The 16,278-nt window shown below is 34.3% G+C and overlaps 1 protein-coding gene across 1 annotated transcript in view; it reads right to left on the bottom strand.

The window, feature by feature from the left end:
* Positions 1-1,109: 1,109 nt before the first annotated feature.
* LOC111043582 (putative U5 small nuclear ribonucleoprotein 200 kDa helicase) overlaps positions 1,110-16,278 on the bottom strand; it is a 111,542-nt gene continuing 96,373 nt past the window's right edge. The window contains exons 36-39 of the mRNA XM_039425655.1: positions 15,212-15,388; positions 12,298-12,540; positions 4,716-4,839; positions 1,110-1,369 (exon numbers count right to left, since the gene is read on the bottom strand). Of these exons, the coding sequence (XP_039281589.1) occupies positions 1,254-1,369; positions 4,716-4,839; positions 12,298-12,540; positions 15,212-15,388 (660 nt within the window). The 3' untranslated portion in view covers positions 1,110-1,253. The remainder of the gene's footprint in view (positions 1,370-4,715; positions 4,840-12,297; positions 12,541-15,211; positions 15,389-16,278) is intronic.

The raw sequence follows: 16,278 nt of genomic DNA, 5'->3' as shown, positions 1-16,278 counted from the left end.
GACCTGGCTGGCTCAGATCTGGTGTCAGAGTTTACAGCACGCACCTGATCAATGAGGGCCTCTGACATGACCTCACGACTGTTATTAGGCAGCTGGGACCGACGGTTAAACGTGCCCATCCAAAACACCTCATTTTAAACACATTATTGATAAAAATAATTATTGACCGAGCAAAGTGAGGTCTAAGATTCAAGTCAACGGTTTGGCATTTCTCTTAATGTTTAAATGCTGCGCATTTACGGCGAAACGCGGTAATAGATTTTCATGGAATTTGACAGGTATGTTCCTTTTTAAATTGCGCGTCGACGTATATACGAGGTTTTTGGAAATTTTGCATTTCAAGGATAATATAAAAGGAAAAAGGAGCCTCCTTCATACGCCAATATTAGAGCAAGAATCATACTATTGAATTATTCATCATAAATCAACTGTCTAGTGGACTATAAAGGTGCGTACAGATCTACGCGCCGCGAACATAAGCAATTCACTTTTAATCAGCTGATGCCAAGCTTTTTATATCTGTATCTTACCGTTTCTGTAAAAATACAGATATAGTCAGCTGATTAAAAGTGAATTGTTCATGTTCGCGGCGCGTATATCTGTACGCACCTTAATACTACCCGTTCAAAAATATCGAACATCTTGAAAATGTATCTTTCCATCAACGTTGCAGCCAGACCTGATAACAGCGCTCACACTCACATTCCGGGACGACACGTCACTGTACGATAGAACAAAAAGCTCTATGTTTATTTAGGATTTTTTCTAGACATTTTAAATTGATAAATTATTTATTAATTTTTGAGAAAACATATCAACAGGTCAATGTAACTTACTGAGCGCGAGGTCTACTGTTCACAGAGCTACTAGTATTAAGGAGTTTCTTCATTACTTAGGCCCTTATACACATACTCGGGTTAAACGGAGAAATGTCAGCTGTTCGTTTAAACCCCGTATAAAACACATTATGATAAATGCAACCATATCTACAAGTAAACGAGGATTAGCGTTAAACGTAGAGTTAGCATATGGCCCTTAGTTTACATATATTATGAAACAACTTACACTAATAAATTAGCATTTGAGGTATCCAGAACAAAAGTCAAGTCTCTCGAGGAATAAATATATTCTATCAAGAAGAACACTCAATACAGATATAAAACAACTTAAACTAGACATTATATTGTTGGGGAATTAGTAAAATGTGTTTTCACCCATGAAATTATATACAATCTTCTAAACTATTATTTCATCTAATCACTTTCACTCTCGGCTGATTCATATTCTCCAACATCGATTTTCAACTCATACTCCTGGTCACAACCCAGGTAGGCGTCACTCATGAAATAAAGCGCATAGAAATGTTGACCTGAAACAATATTACACATTAGTTAAAGAATAATTCCATAGTACCCTTCTGTTTTTAAAAACTTTAACAAATTAATTAGCCCTAATGAAATACGTTATTAGAAAATATTTCACATTTTTAAAATGTATGAATTCGGGGCTACTTTATTGTATTTATAAAATAGATTATAGTACCCTTTAAAATTAATAAAACAATTAAACAAATAATATACAATTTGTATTATTATTATTTTTAATGGTACTATAATTCGATTTTATAAATATTTCACATATTTACTAGAATTTTCAACAAATACCAATGAATCAAAGAAGATCCTTGTTGCTTTTTACTATCATACCAAATCACTAATTATAATAATAATAATAATAATAATAATAATAATAATAATAATAATAATAATAATAATAATTATTATTATTATCAAATGCCGTTTAAAAGCAATATGTTTTATAAGTCAATCAATCAAGAATTTTCTTTATTCACAAACAGTAAGTACAGAAATTAAAAATAATATGAAATACAAATAATCAAGTACATAAATTAAGGTTTCATATAATAGATTACGGAATAAGCCAACATGGGCACTATGGCCTCTGCGTAGACTCGAGTTGGGATTTCAAGTGGGTATAGTGAATCTTTATGAAGAGGAAGGAGAAAGAAAGCCAAAATGAATTTAATTTATGAGGGTAATTTCATTCAAATAATAAAAATTCGACTGACTCATTGTCAATATTGTAGAAACGTTCCATAATTAAATAAAAACACAGTTGAACTGTGTAGAATTTGTAGAACATATGTGTGTTTTTATTCAATTTAAATAATAGTTTTGTATTGTAGAAAGTCATTCTATATTGTCCTATTATTTAATCAATTTAATGAGGGATGGGTGGAGCCTATAACTCAGCCAGATCGGTGGGGGATGACTTGCGACAATATAATTGATAAAATTCGCCGTAATGTACTGGGAACTTGGTGGGAGAAAGCTTCAAATTCTCAGTTTCATCAAATATATTATACGTTAAGAACCGATAACGCAGTTATGAAAGATTATTTAAACGACTCAAATAAAAGAAGGATGATTAACATAATTTTCAGAGCGAGAGGGTCATTATTGCCCTTGAATTTTAGAGTAGATAGGGGGGAAAACGCCTATATTTGTTCACTATGTAATAGTCAAGAAATTGAAGACATTTATCATTTTATAGGAAAATGTAAGGTGCTATCAGAGTACCGAGTAAAAATGGTTTGGAAGCTAGGTGATAACGGATGAAATGGTCCAAGAGTATTTAAATGGTAAAAACTGGAAAAGTCTAGCGGGATATGTGAATGTAACATTGAGATATAGAAAGCTCCTTGTGGATGAATTTAATTTCTAAAAATAGCTGTACTATAATAATACTTGTGGATAATAGAAAATAAATATGTCATTGTAAATATTGTTCCCAAACCGAAAACTGTACATATAGCTCTGGACATGTATGATTGAGTTCATTGGTTTATTATTGAAGATGACTATTTATTGTTCAAATGAGTTCAAATTATCATTGTATCACTTCATTTCATAAAGAATTATTTGTATGTTCGATTAATAAGTAAGAATAATTTACTTTGTATCAATGTGTAGTTCATCTCTAGGCCTATAATAATGATTCAGGTTTCTCAAATGAACTGAAAATGATAAGATTCCAAGCATAGACGGACTACTGTGCTATGAGTGACTGATATTTAGTGCTAACTTCCCAGTTGCCTTATAAAGTTTATTGAGTGCTATCGCATGACATTGTGTAGCCGTGTAGCCCGTTCACTCTGTAGCCTACTGTGAGAACTTTGACAAAAACTAGAAGATAAGGATGAGATATAGATTAAATAACTATCAACTCCGGCTGACGGCTTCGGCTATGCCTAAGAATTTTCGGATTATTATGAACTATGGTATTGATTGTTGACGAATGATATTGTATTTAATTTTATCTTATATTGTATTGTTTTTTGAAGTGAAAAGTAAATTCTTTATCTATCTATCTATCTATCTATCTTGCCAAGTCCGTCTGTATCGTATATAGCCAGTCTGTATCGTATGGAGTCAGTTTGTATTGATATAGAGTCTGTAGAAGTCACAAAACATAAACTAATCAGAAAGCACCACGTTTACACATTTGAAGAGTGCAACAACTCAAGCTTTATTAAAAAACTAGCAGGTAACCCGCTATAGAGTCCACAAAAGAGTCTAATTAAAAACTTGACGTTCTGAAATCTTTCGAATTTGAAATAGGCCTGTTATCATCCTCGGTTGATTAAGAATCTACATGCAGAATTTCAAATTAATCAGTCCAATAGTTCAGACATGATTATGCGTCATTCGTGAATTTTCTATCCCGTACGTGTATAAGCCAGTTCAATTCAATTTATAATTGCATCCTAAACATATCTGACAACCAGACAGAGGTAAAAAAGAGAAACCTTGTGAAGGTTCTCAACACAAAACAATCACATTTATAAAATACTGTAATTATTATACAATAGTTACATAAAATATATTTTTTTAAAGAACGCAATCATTCAAAGGTGTCTGGGTTGAATCAAAGACAAGGAACAATATATTATAATTATTATTGAACGAAAATCCTAAATAAATGCTGCAAATCACCCCGAAGACCTCTGCTACTGCAGACATTGACAACAGGGCTAACAGCTAGATGGAAATTCGATGAGAACTACTATCCAAAAATTAGTTGCCAGCCCGGGAATCGAACCCGGTACCTCCCAATTGCCAGTCAGGAATGCTTGCCCTTACACCAAACTGACAATCTCTGGATAGCAGCGCTCATTTTATTAGCGGCAACTAATTTTTGGATAGTAGTTCTCATCGAATTTCCATCTAGCTGTTAGCCCTGTTGTCAATGTCTGCAGTAGCAGAGGTCTTCGGGGTGATTTGCAGCATTTATTTAGGATTTTCGTTCAATAATAATTATATATTAATTAGCATTTGAATAAATGCATTCTCTATTTAATTCAATCTGTAACAATATATTACTCCTGTAGAAATTCATCCACAGAATAGTATGGCATTTGAAACAACAGCCTCTTTCACAATCCTCTGAATTTTCCCAAGTCCGCCATGTCTCTAATATCCTGAGGAAGCCTATTATATTTTTGGGCCTTTCCTTTATTATAATATGGATAATAATAATTATTAATTGAAAGTCAGCAATAATGTGGATTCAATTAATTTTAAACGTGCTGAATTCCACATTGAGCAGTAATTTGAAACTGTGTAAAGACTATTCATTAATTGCATTTGCTTCACTCATAGAGCTAGTAGAGAATTATCATTGAAACAAGTTACCTGGACTTGGAGCAACAAAGTCCAACTTGACTTTGGCCTTCTGCTGGAGTGTCAACCTCTTGATTGAGAGCAGAGTGTTGGCCTTCGGATCACCAATCACAACCCACCAGCCTTCCTCGCGTTTCTGTCCACACAAAATCCAACATTTTATCACAATTATTATTGAAAAACAGTATAGAACATTAGAATAGTACCCTCACGAGGCCGTTACAAATTTATAACATTATTAATTCATTTATACATTAAGTGCATCATCAAAATGATAGGGAGAAGAAGAAAAATAAGGTAATCTTGTGCTATTCTTCTCCCAAATTTAGATAACACAACATGAACGATTTGAAGAAAAAAATATGGAATCTTCTGCAATTATTATCTCTATAGTGAGGTTCACGTTATAATGGCAGTGGATAAAGATAGAAGAATAGCGATGCCGATTCTCTGCATTAATCTATATATATATATAAATAAGCGAAATGGCACTCACTGACTGACTGACTGACTCACTCACTCACTCGCAGAACTAAAAATCTACCGGACCAAAAACGTTCAACTTTGGTAGGCAAGTTCAGTTGGCCCTTTAGAGGCGCACTAAGAAATCTTTTGGCAATATTTTAACTCTAAGGGTGGTTTTTAAGGGTTTAAAGTTCGTCTTTTAGCATGTATATTCTTCTTATTCCAATCTCTTAATTATAATTGAAAAATATCCATACCATATGTTAATATAGAACTATAATCTAGAGAGAGTACCTCTTCGAAACAGTTGTTAACTGGTAACTAAATTAATAATTTTGTCAGGTTGGCATTAAGTTGAGTTGACTTTGTTAGGTTGGCACCAAGTTGAAGATTGAAATGCATTTATCGCGGAATTACTTGCTTAATAGAATATAATTGATTATTTTAAATGTGGATGAGCCACTGCTACTTCAATCAGAGTTATTACTGGGAATACTATATCGCCTGATATGGCGAGCGAAGCGAGCCCGCTGATCTAATTTTTTACGGGGGTCCAGGGGGCGGAGCCCCCTGGCTAGACGGATATGGCGAGCGAAGCGAGCCTGACGGCTAGTTAATTATATTTCTACACTGTCAAAAACATAATTGGCATCGTTGTTGACCTAGAAAAGGATAGTACCACCGGCTTTGTCGAATGATAGACAAGGATAGCAAAACCAAAGTTGATCAAATACGGTCATTATAATGTGGACCTCACTATACAACAAAGCATTTTAGTACCCACGTTTACTCAAACTTTTTTCTTTAGTATTATGCAAAGAAACCACTCATGAAGTACGTCGGTCCATTTCAGAAACAACCTGTATAAAATGAGAATCACGTTATAATTGCAGTGAAGAAAATAAGGAGAACAGTGTTGCCAATGCCTTGCCACTGCCTTCTTCTGGGAAAGATAGCTGATACTGGTATATCTGTTGTAATATTAACTGATCACAATAATCAATTATATTTTATTCGTCAAGATTAACTAATTTATAATAAAGTTTCATAATTGAGATTGGATATTTGGTTAATTATCATATTTATACATTGTTGAATAACGATCTGGCAACATTACGGAGCTATAGTGAGGTCGGCGTTATAATGTATTCGATTAACATTGGTGTTGCTATCCTTGTCTATCATTAGACGAAGCAGATGATGATTTTCCTTCCTTGCTCCGCGACGTTGCCAGATCGGTTCTCAACAATGTAGAGACATAATTAATTTTAAAAAATCCAACCTCAAATATTATAAAAATTCATTATTTCATAATTGAAGAATATATTTTCTTGACAAATAAAATATGATTGATTAATTTAAACAATAATGAACAGTTGATATTACATCAGATATACAGGTATCAGTTGTTATCCTCTTTAGAACACCGAGAATCTAATGCTGTCCTCCTATCTTTCTCCATTGCCATTATAAAGTGGACCTCACTATAGAACATTTTTCTTCATTTTGATATAAGGAAACCACTAACGAAGTCAGTTTACTTTAGAAGCAGTTTGTTACGTTTTCGGCTACATTAACATCACGTTCACTAACCCCGACATGCAATCCGACTGAACTGAGGGGATTCGACTACAATGGGCCATATGAATAAAGTTGAGCATTTGATTATACTTCTAAAATATGGAGCATTTGCTTCATTTTCTGTGAATAAACGTGAGCAAAACCTTTTGCTTATGCAAAATAGTTTGAGCTCATGCTCATCAAAAAAATAGTTTGAGCATTTGCTCAAAATTGTATGAATTAGAGCATTATACTAGAGCATTTGCTCCAACTTTTGAAGCAAATGCTTCAAAAAAGATGACTCTAGTCTAAAGCAGCTTTTCATCTTTTGCTCATAGTAAAATCAATCAATCAATCAATCAATCAATCAATTCATTTATTTCACAAACAAACATAATACAGAATAAAAAAGAAAGATATAAAAAATGTGAAATAAAAGTGGACACCCCTAGGCATAAGCCCGATTGGGGTGTACTACTCCTAATAAACAACTAAAAATACTCAGAGGAGTAGGCTGCTCCGCTCTATAAATAAACTTGGCATAATAAATTATAACTTAAAAGAAAATACATTTTTTTCTGCTACGGTAGCCCATCACATGAAAACAAGGATGAAGTAATTACATTATGAAAAATAAAAGGCATACAGAGATAAAACCAAAAAATAAAAGATTTACAATGCAAAATGCATACTCTAAGAAAGGATATGTTAATTAGATTATTATTCAGGATTTAATAATAATAAATAATGGAATTTCTTATTTAAGAATATCATCTTACAATTTTCAGAAATGATTCACAGTCATTAACACTGAGCAGGTAGTTTTTCAAACATTTCAGAAATGATTGTGAAAGTTCCTGGCAATTTAGATATTGCGACACTAGATTGAACAATCTAGGACCATTAAAATAATATGAATGTTGGAATATCGTTAAATTCGAATGTGGAACCTGAACCATAAACCGTCTAAAGTTATATCTCACATCTCTAATGAGATTTTCATTCAAACTCCTAAGAAAAAAAAGCTTCAATACTTTATAAACATAAAGATTTCTTATTGGAAGTATCTTGAGATGAACAAATATCGGCCATGAATGATCAGTTCTAGGTGTTCTGGTTATAATACGAATGAAGGACTTTTGAAAAATTATGATGGGATAAAGTGTTGAGACATAAGTCCCACCCCATAATACGAGCCCATAACTCATCCTGGAACTAATGAGAGCATGATAAGCATTTATCATCACACCAGTGGGACACAGCTCTCTCAACATGTAAAAACTCCTAATCCCTCTACAGAACTCTTTTTTTAATTTAGCTACATGTTTCCTCCAAGATAGATTTGAGTCAATAACTAGACCAAGGTATTTAATATTGCTCACAGTCTCAATTTTCAGGCAGTTGCAGTTATCTATAGCAGCGCATGAGTAACGGTGATACGACAATGGTGTATTAACGAATAGATCTCCTCTTAGGTTGAAAATCATATATTTAGTTTTTTCACTCATTACCATGTAATTCTTACTAAACCAGTAGTTTAAGACTCTCTAAAACCAAATTGATTTTTACTAAAATAATCAAATCTTTTGAGAAAACTTATTAATCGTATTTTTATTATCTTTTCGAAAATCTTGGCAAAAACAGGCAACAGCGATATTGGGCGGTAACAATTCAATTCTTCTCTGTTACCATGCTTGAAGATTGGGATCACAATTGCAATCTTCAAACATTCAGGAAATTCACCAGTCTTCATGCTCCAATTGAAAAGTTCACTCAGAACTCCAGCAATATGAATGGCAATTTTCTTTACAATATAACTATTAATGTTGTCAATTCCAGGGGCTTTATTGCTTTTTAGATCAGCTATTATTTTTAAAACTTCTGTTTCGTCAGTCGGAAATAAGAATAATGAATGTGGCATATCTTTACAAGTGAAGCGGGAATCTATTTCTTCGTGATCTTCTGTAAAAATAACTGAATTTCGTAACTGTTGAGAAATGTTAATAAAAAATGAATTGAATTCTTTAGCAATATGTTCTTTGTCAGTGACAGTATGCGAATTTACTACTAAGCTAGTAACTTCTACCTTGGGTTCTCGTTCTCCTATCAATCTATTTACTATTCTCCATTGATTCCTCACATTACCAGAACAATTATCAAATTCATTCATGTAGTACTCTTCCTTAGCTTTCCTCAAATCAGATTTCAACCGGTTTCTGAATGATTTGTAATACTCTTTAAGATTTACATCATATGGTCTTGAAATCATCAATTTGTACAATTTTTTTCTCCTATCAATACCTCTAAATAAATAATCTGAAATCCATGGAGTTAATTTATCAGGTAGTGCATTGGAACTATTTCTAGATTTACTATATTTACATTTTTCTATCAGATCTGATAACTGGCTGATGAATAAATCGAAAGCAGCTGAAACAGAACTCTTATCTAAAACTCTCTCCCATTGCAGCCTCTGTAATTCGGCTTCCAATTCATTGAAGTTTATCACCAAGTTACTTTTATTACTTGAATCTTTCCTATTACAACTCCTTCCTACTTCCAGTTCTAGAATTATCATTGAATGATCAGTTATTCCAAGGTGTAATATATATGCATTGTATTTAACTGTAAATTTCAATTGGCTAAATCGGATAAAACAGTGATCTAAACAACTTTGGGTATCACCTACTATTCTAGTTGGTTTATCAATAAGACAGTTTAATCCGTGACTAGCCATCTGGCTGAGATAAGAATCAGATAATCTGTCATCAAGCAAAATATTACAATTGATATCTCCAGTGAAAATTAAATTCTTTCCTTTGAAAGGAGTTATCAAGCTACCGATATCTTCGATAAATTGTGCTAACGGAATACTGTGTAATCTGTAAACTGCTAAAATAATGAATTCAATGCTATCAACAGAGCAGGAAAGCTGCAAACAATCGGCTGACTGTATATCTACACCTCTCACTACGCTACATCTATATCGGGACTTGGCATAAACAACAACGCCTCCTGCTCGATAATTATCATTACAGAAACCAAAGGAATTATACCCATCGATGCAAAACAGATTTATCTCATCTGTAGATATCCAAACTTCAGTCAAGATGATAAAGTCCGGAGACACTTTCATATTATTCAGCTCACTCAAAAACAAATCAAAGTTCTGTCTAAGACTTCTAATATTCTGATTTAAAAATACTAAACACTGACTAGAATCGGATATGAGTATTAAATTTAATTCTTATTATTTTACTTTTAACCAATTCGACTAATATATTCCTTGAAACACACAATTCAAATACGCAATTCTGAAGTGACTATGAATATGAATATGAACAGAATTTATTATTAAAATTTACTTTGAACTCTGAATAACAATAAGTCTGAAAAATAACTCTGAATAATAACCAAGACCATAAAATGAGTAGGCCTATTAATATAGGGAAAAAATATAATATAGGGAATTTATAAAACAAGTACATTAAGAATTGAAAAGACTTACAGTTTTTCTAGATCTTCCATTTTCGTGACCGTGATCACAGATAAACCCTGTTCTTTCCGAAGAAAAATTTTTCCACCCCTAACCCATAAATAGCTATAGTTCTTTTCATTCTTCACTTTCCGAGCCGCACTGAACAAGGTACGCCGGGCTGGTGATAGGCACTCATTCAGGTAGACCGGCTCCGCTGGCTTCGCCGTCAGACCGATGTCGTGCGTGTTGAAATTACGCTTCACCCGTCGTTTCTGCAGCAGCTCTTCTGCATCCAGCCTCCTTACCATCCTGACTATAATGCCAGGATGCCTTCCGGAACCCACCTTGGAACGCAGGCGATGACAGGCGTCTATCATAGAATCATTCACCGGGAAACCAAGCGATCGGCCAATATCTTTGACTATGGTGACAACATTTTCTCCTTTCTGCACTGGTACGCCGTGAATTTCGATTGTATTGCGTCGCGAATACTGCTCAGCCTCGTCGACCCTCAACTGGAGATCAGCAATCTGCTTACGAAGTCCATTATTTTCACCTCGAAGCTCATTAATTGTTTCGACTAACTTCGTGATTCCTCCTTCTGGTCCTGTACTATTTTTTTAGCTTCAGCTAGCTCTTCGTGACAGGAGTTCAACGAAGTGCCGAGACTAGTTTCCACACGCTTGATATCTTCCTTGAGCTCGTTGACTAGTTTAAAAATGTCATCATACGTGACAGTGGATTTGGATTCGAGCACCATACTCTTGCGTCGCAGCTGGGAGCACGGCGTGCATCGCCACACGTCGCCCTGATCCGACAAGTAGTTCACGTCGTCGGCGGATAGGTTGACGCACTTCCCATGAAAACTCTTATTGCAGTCACTACACAACACTTTCACTTTCACGTTTTTAAGTGACTTTAGACATACGTTGCAGATATCGGCCATTATATTTGTGTGATAACTAAACTTGTAATTCAACACAAAATACGTAAAGTCTATAGAATAATATTTCAAGCAGACCGTAACAAGAACACTTTTATCGAACTCCGTACTATCTAAGATAACGAGAGCGGCAGCAGCAGGCGTCCGTACGGCTCTGAGTCTCAATCATAACTGAAAATGTCTCAACTAATTCGTATGAGGATGTGGAAACTATACCAGATACGATCACAATCAATAGTTGAGAACTATAAAACTCAAAAGAATAAATACAAAAGATAACCATCACAAAATAGGAAATAGGCATTTACGAAGATGAGAGTGTAGACGATTATAAGAAGGCTATTGATATTATAAGATTATGCTGTAGATTATTATAGAGATGACATTTTTCACGCTATTATTTCAAAATTCTAAACTCAACTAACCTAAAACTCAATTCATAAATTAATTAAACAGAGCAGACGATGCAAACACAAGCGGTGTCTCCTACTTGCATTTTTAGCGCTTACGTGAGCTATAAAACAAAGTAAGGGCGCAAAGGCCATTCAGCTGTTGAAAAATCTTCAAAATACGTGAGCATTTGCTCCAGAGTTCAGGAGCATAAGGTAAAGCTTATCCATATGAAAATGAGCAAATGCTTATGCTTCTACCTAATGCTCATGAGCAAAACCTTATGCTCCATGCTCTTGCTCATGAGTATTTGCTCTGGTTTTATTCATATGGGCCATTGACATTCCCTTCACTAACCACAACAAAGTATGTCAGTCTACTTCAGAAATAGTAGGTTAGGTTTTCGGCTACATTGACATTTCCGTCACTAACCCTGACGTGCAATCGGATTGACCAGCACGAATTCGGCTACATTGACATTTTCGTCACTAACCCTGACGTGCAATCGGATTGACCTGCACGAATTCGGCTACATTGACATTTTCGTCACTAACCCTGTCGTGCAATCGGATTGACCTGCACGAATTCGGCTACATTGACATTTCCGTCACTAACCCTGACGTGCAATCGGATTGACCTGCACGAATTCGGCTACATTGACATTTTCGTCACTAACCCTGACGTGCAATCGGATTGACCTGCACGAATTCGGCTACATTAACATTTCCGTCACTAACCGCGACGAGCAATCGACTGACCTGTGGGAAGAAGGGCGCAATAACAGGGCCGGTGACGTCATCCTCGCGCTCTAGTGAGACTAGCACGTTGACCGAGGCACCCGAGCTGATGCGATCTTTGTCCTGCACCTCGTAGCTCAACTCGATGTTCGGGTAGCGGTTGCAGAAGCGTGCAACGTCCGCCATCTGCGCGTCGGACAGTTGCAGCAATTTGCTGCGATCATCGTCCTCCAGTTCCATCATGTCAAACACTGTGTCCACTTTCTGAAACATCCATCGGTAACAAAAGGTTTTAAATAATAAATACCAAAAGTCATCTAATCAGAAAACCAAAATAATGGCTTTTAAAAGTGTAATGGTGAAGAGAATCCTTCACCAAATATGTAAGCTGGGTAAGTGATAACAAAAATGGGAGAACATGATATGTAACACTTTAATTCAATTCAATTTCAATTTATTAAAAACACACAAAACAAGACAAAACAAAATTAAGATTTACGAAACAAATAAAACACAATTAAATTGATAACACTAGTTAAATAGTTAAATAACATTAGTTTAACATTAGTTAATTAGTTATTAGTTAAATGGTGAAAGTGATATTTTCGAGCTCAAAATTTAAGTGATTTTATTCTATATTTTGTGAATATTTGAAGTTTGGTTTTTGTTTTAACGGAAGTTTCATTATCAATCTATCTAAATTTGAAATTCTTTGTTTTATTCTGATTCATAGTTTCAGATTGAAGATTTGGTGTTGAAATTGAAGTGAACATAACCTGCATAATATTTGAACGATTTGTGACAAAATCAGGAAATTGAAGAAGTTTTGGGCAATAGCCTGTTTTTTCTTTTCCGACTATTGTATTGTTCGCTCTATCTAATAAATATGGTAATTCATATGGGCTATTTCAAATGGAAATATAATGATAGAAAATAAGAACAATTCTTAATTGACCGAGCGAAGTGAGGTCTAAGATTCAAGTCGACGGTTTGGAATTTCTCTTAATGTTTATATGTTTTTATGTTGCGCATTTACGGCGAAACGCGGTAATAGATTTTCATGAAATTTGACTGGTATGTTCCTTTTAAATTGCGCGTCGACGTATATACAAGGTTTTTGGAAATTTTGCATTTCAAGGATAATATAAAAGGAAAAAGGAGCCTCCTTCATACGCCAATATTACCGTAAAAATCAGACTATAGAATTATTCATCATAAATCAGCTGTCGAGTTGACTATAAATTGCATGCAATTCAATATCTCAATGTAACTTGGTAAAAAATTAACAGCTGTGTAGACTATAGACTATAAATTGCATGCCTCATTGAATGTAATTTTTATGCACTATTAAATAGGATGCAAAGAACTTATAACAGCTCGTCTGGGCGCCCAAATGTCTTCTGGTTTTCTCGCGCTAAATTCTGGAAAGGGTTATATGATAATTAAATCTTGTGTAAGCATGATCTGATCAAATAAATAGTTAGTGTATCAGTGTGGAAGTTCTTATGGTTTGGGACGTCATTATAATTGCGCGAGGTCTACTGTTCACAGAACTACTAGTTAAATATGGTAATAAGGTTAAATATTATGATTGGGCTATTTCAAATGGAAATATAATGATAGAAAACAAAAACAATTCTTAATTAGAATAAATATGAACGCTACTCGCTTGGCTGCAAAGATTTCAATTTTTGTGGTAATGAAATGAAATGGATCTTAAGAAAACACCTACCTTTCGAGATGGCTTTCCGTTTGGAATTCACTGATAAACGCGACTTTACAATTAATATAAAAAACCAAATTATCTGAACTAATGAATAGGGTTCAGAACTTGTCTTCTTTAATAATACAATTCTTTTTAGACTGCCCGAACTGTGACAGAAAAACTGTATTATAAAAAAAACACACCTATCCTTTTCTCTAGATCAGCCGGTACTGTCAGTCCTATCAAACGAGCTCTCTCCAAAAAATATAATTTTTGGGTATAAATAAACTATCAGTCAATGCCAAACATGAAAGTCACCTCGAGTATACAATAACATTTTTCTATCTATCGCACAAGCGCACCTTTGTTATTAAATAGAGAAAAGCTACAGTAAATATCACGTTACAATAGTATATTTCGCACCTAGGGCCGAAAATGAGACTTCTCCGGCTCGAAATAGGTTTTCAAGTCCGAGGCCGTAGGCCGAGATTGAGAGCCGGAAAAACATTTTTGCCCATGGTGAGAACGCTATTTTTCGCCACACACACAAATTAACAATATATATATATATATATATATATATATATATATATATATATATATATAATATATATATATATATGAGAATAGTTGTTTACTAAGCACTTCCGAAAGCAGAAGTGGAAGGTGATAGCTCTAGCAAATCTGAGGTAATCTGAATATCAGGAAATTGTCCAAGTATTTTTATTTTTTATTCTGATTTGTCTAAATAACCTGAATATGTTGTTCAATTATGTAAGAGGTTGAGTTTATACTTTTTATTCTTCCAAATGACAATAAGATGATATTATTATAAATGTTTTGATTCTTGAATAATAAACACAAATAATGAAAAGTTTTTTGATCAGCTGTTTTTTGATCACCTTTCTTAGTTCCATGTTAGCGGCTGGAAAGGGTACTCTTTCCGGCCTAGGCCGGAAAGAAACCTGTTTTGACGTCAGACGTCAGACGTAGGGACTGGAAAACAGCTGCTTTCTGTGCAGTGTGGCGAAAATATCTTATTAGAGCACCTCAGTAAAGACATACAGATTGCTGAGGCGCTTGAGCATAGGGATAGCTAATAAGTAGATAGCTAATAGTAAGTAATAGCTAATAGCTAGAGGGATCTCAAAATATATAAATACTGTTTTTATTGAAATAGTATTTTGAATTAAATAAATTAATACTGAAATTTGTTGATAACTAGTTTACCTTGTCCTGGCATCGCTTGATAATGTCACTGGTGAAGTGCGGCAGTTGCTTGAGGTAGGACTCCTTGCTCCACATGGCCTGGGTGACCATTTGTGCCAGCTCCATGGCGGCCACAGCTGGCGACAGCCATCCATTTGAACTCAGCACGTCCACGCATGCTTGTATCAGCCGAATCGCCTGGAAAACAAATCACATGCATTTGTTAAATTGAGAATTTAATTGAGTATTATTTCATGTTGAGATTTGATTTGTGAATAATTTCAACTATTTTTTAAATTGAGAATTATGTAGGCCTACTATTTTATTTAAAAAAAATATATATAAATATATATATACTTGAACATTATCTATAATATAATAAAGGATAGAACTGTCTTACAGAGAAAATGAGAATAAGGATATTTTCAAAAAGCTATTGAAAAAATATCTAGAAAACGGGGTATACTACAATATTCAAGAATTTATGGATGGAGAATGAGGCTTTTGGGAGGGTTAAATTGTAATGTACATTGTAGAATGTGATGTATAATTATATGTTTATTTGTATTCTTTTATTTTTTACAAATAGTTCTTCTTGACGATTTCCTATACTCTTTTAAGAGTCTCCAGGAAGAAAATTTAATCAATAGGAAATTCACGAATGACGCATCATCACGTCTGAACTACTGGACTGATTAATTTGAAATTCTGCACATAGATTTTCAATTTACCGAGGATGGTTATAGGCCTATTTTCAATTCTTTAAGATTTTATTACATCAAGTTTTCAGCTTGTCAAGTTTTCAATCAGTCATGCTTCCAGTTTGTTATACTTTGCTTGAGAGTGTTCATAGATAAAATAGTGTATTCAATGGTTCTATTTTATATCTTCTCATTCTTCTTCTATCTAAATCCTCTTTTCCATATTTATACTATATACAGAGTCGATGAGCGACAATAGAATACAGTAACAAATGCTTGAAGGCAGGATGCTGGGCACAAGGAAGAGAGGTAGACCGAGGAGATGATGGCTGGAAGATGTTGAGAATGACCTGCCGTCAATGTCAGTGAAAAGCGGTGGTGCGAGAT

This window comes from Nilaparvata lugens, chromosome 4 (genome assembly GCF_014356525.2).
Source record: "Nilaparvata lugens isolate BPH chromosome 4, ASM1435652v1, whole genome shotgun sequence".
NCBI classification, from domain to species: domain Eukaryota; kingdom Metazoa; phylum Arthropoda; class Insecta; order Hemiptera; family Delphacidae; genus Nilaparvata; species Nilaparvata lugens.
The sequence above is the reverse complement of the archived record's forward strand: the minus strand, read 5'-3'. Positions and strand labels throughout refer to the sequence as shown.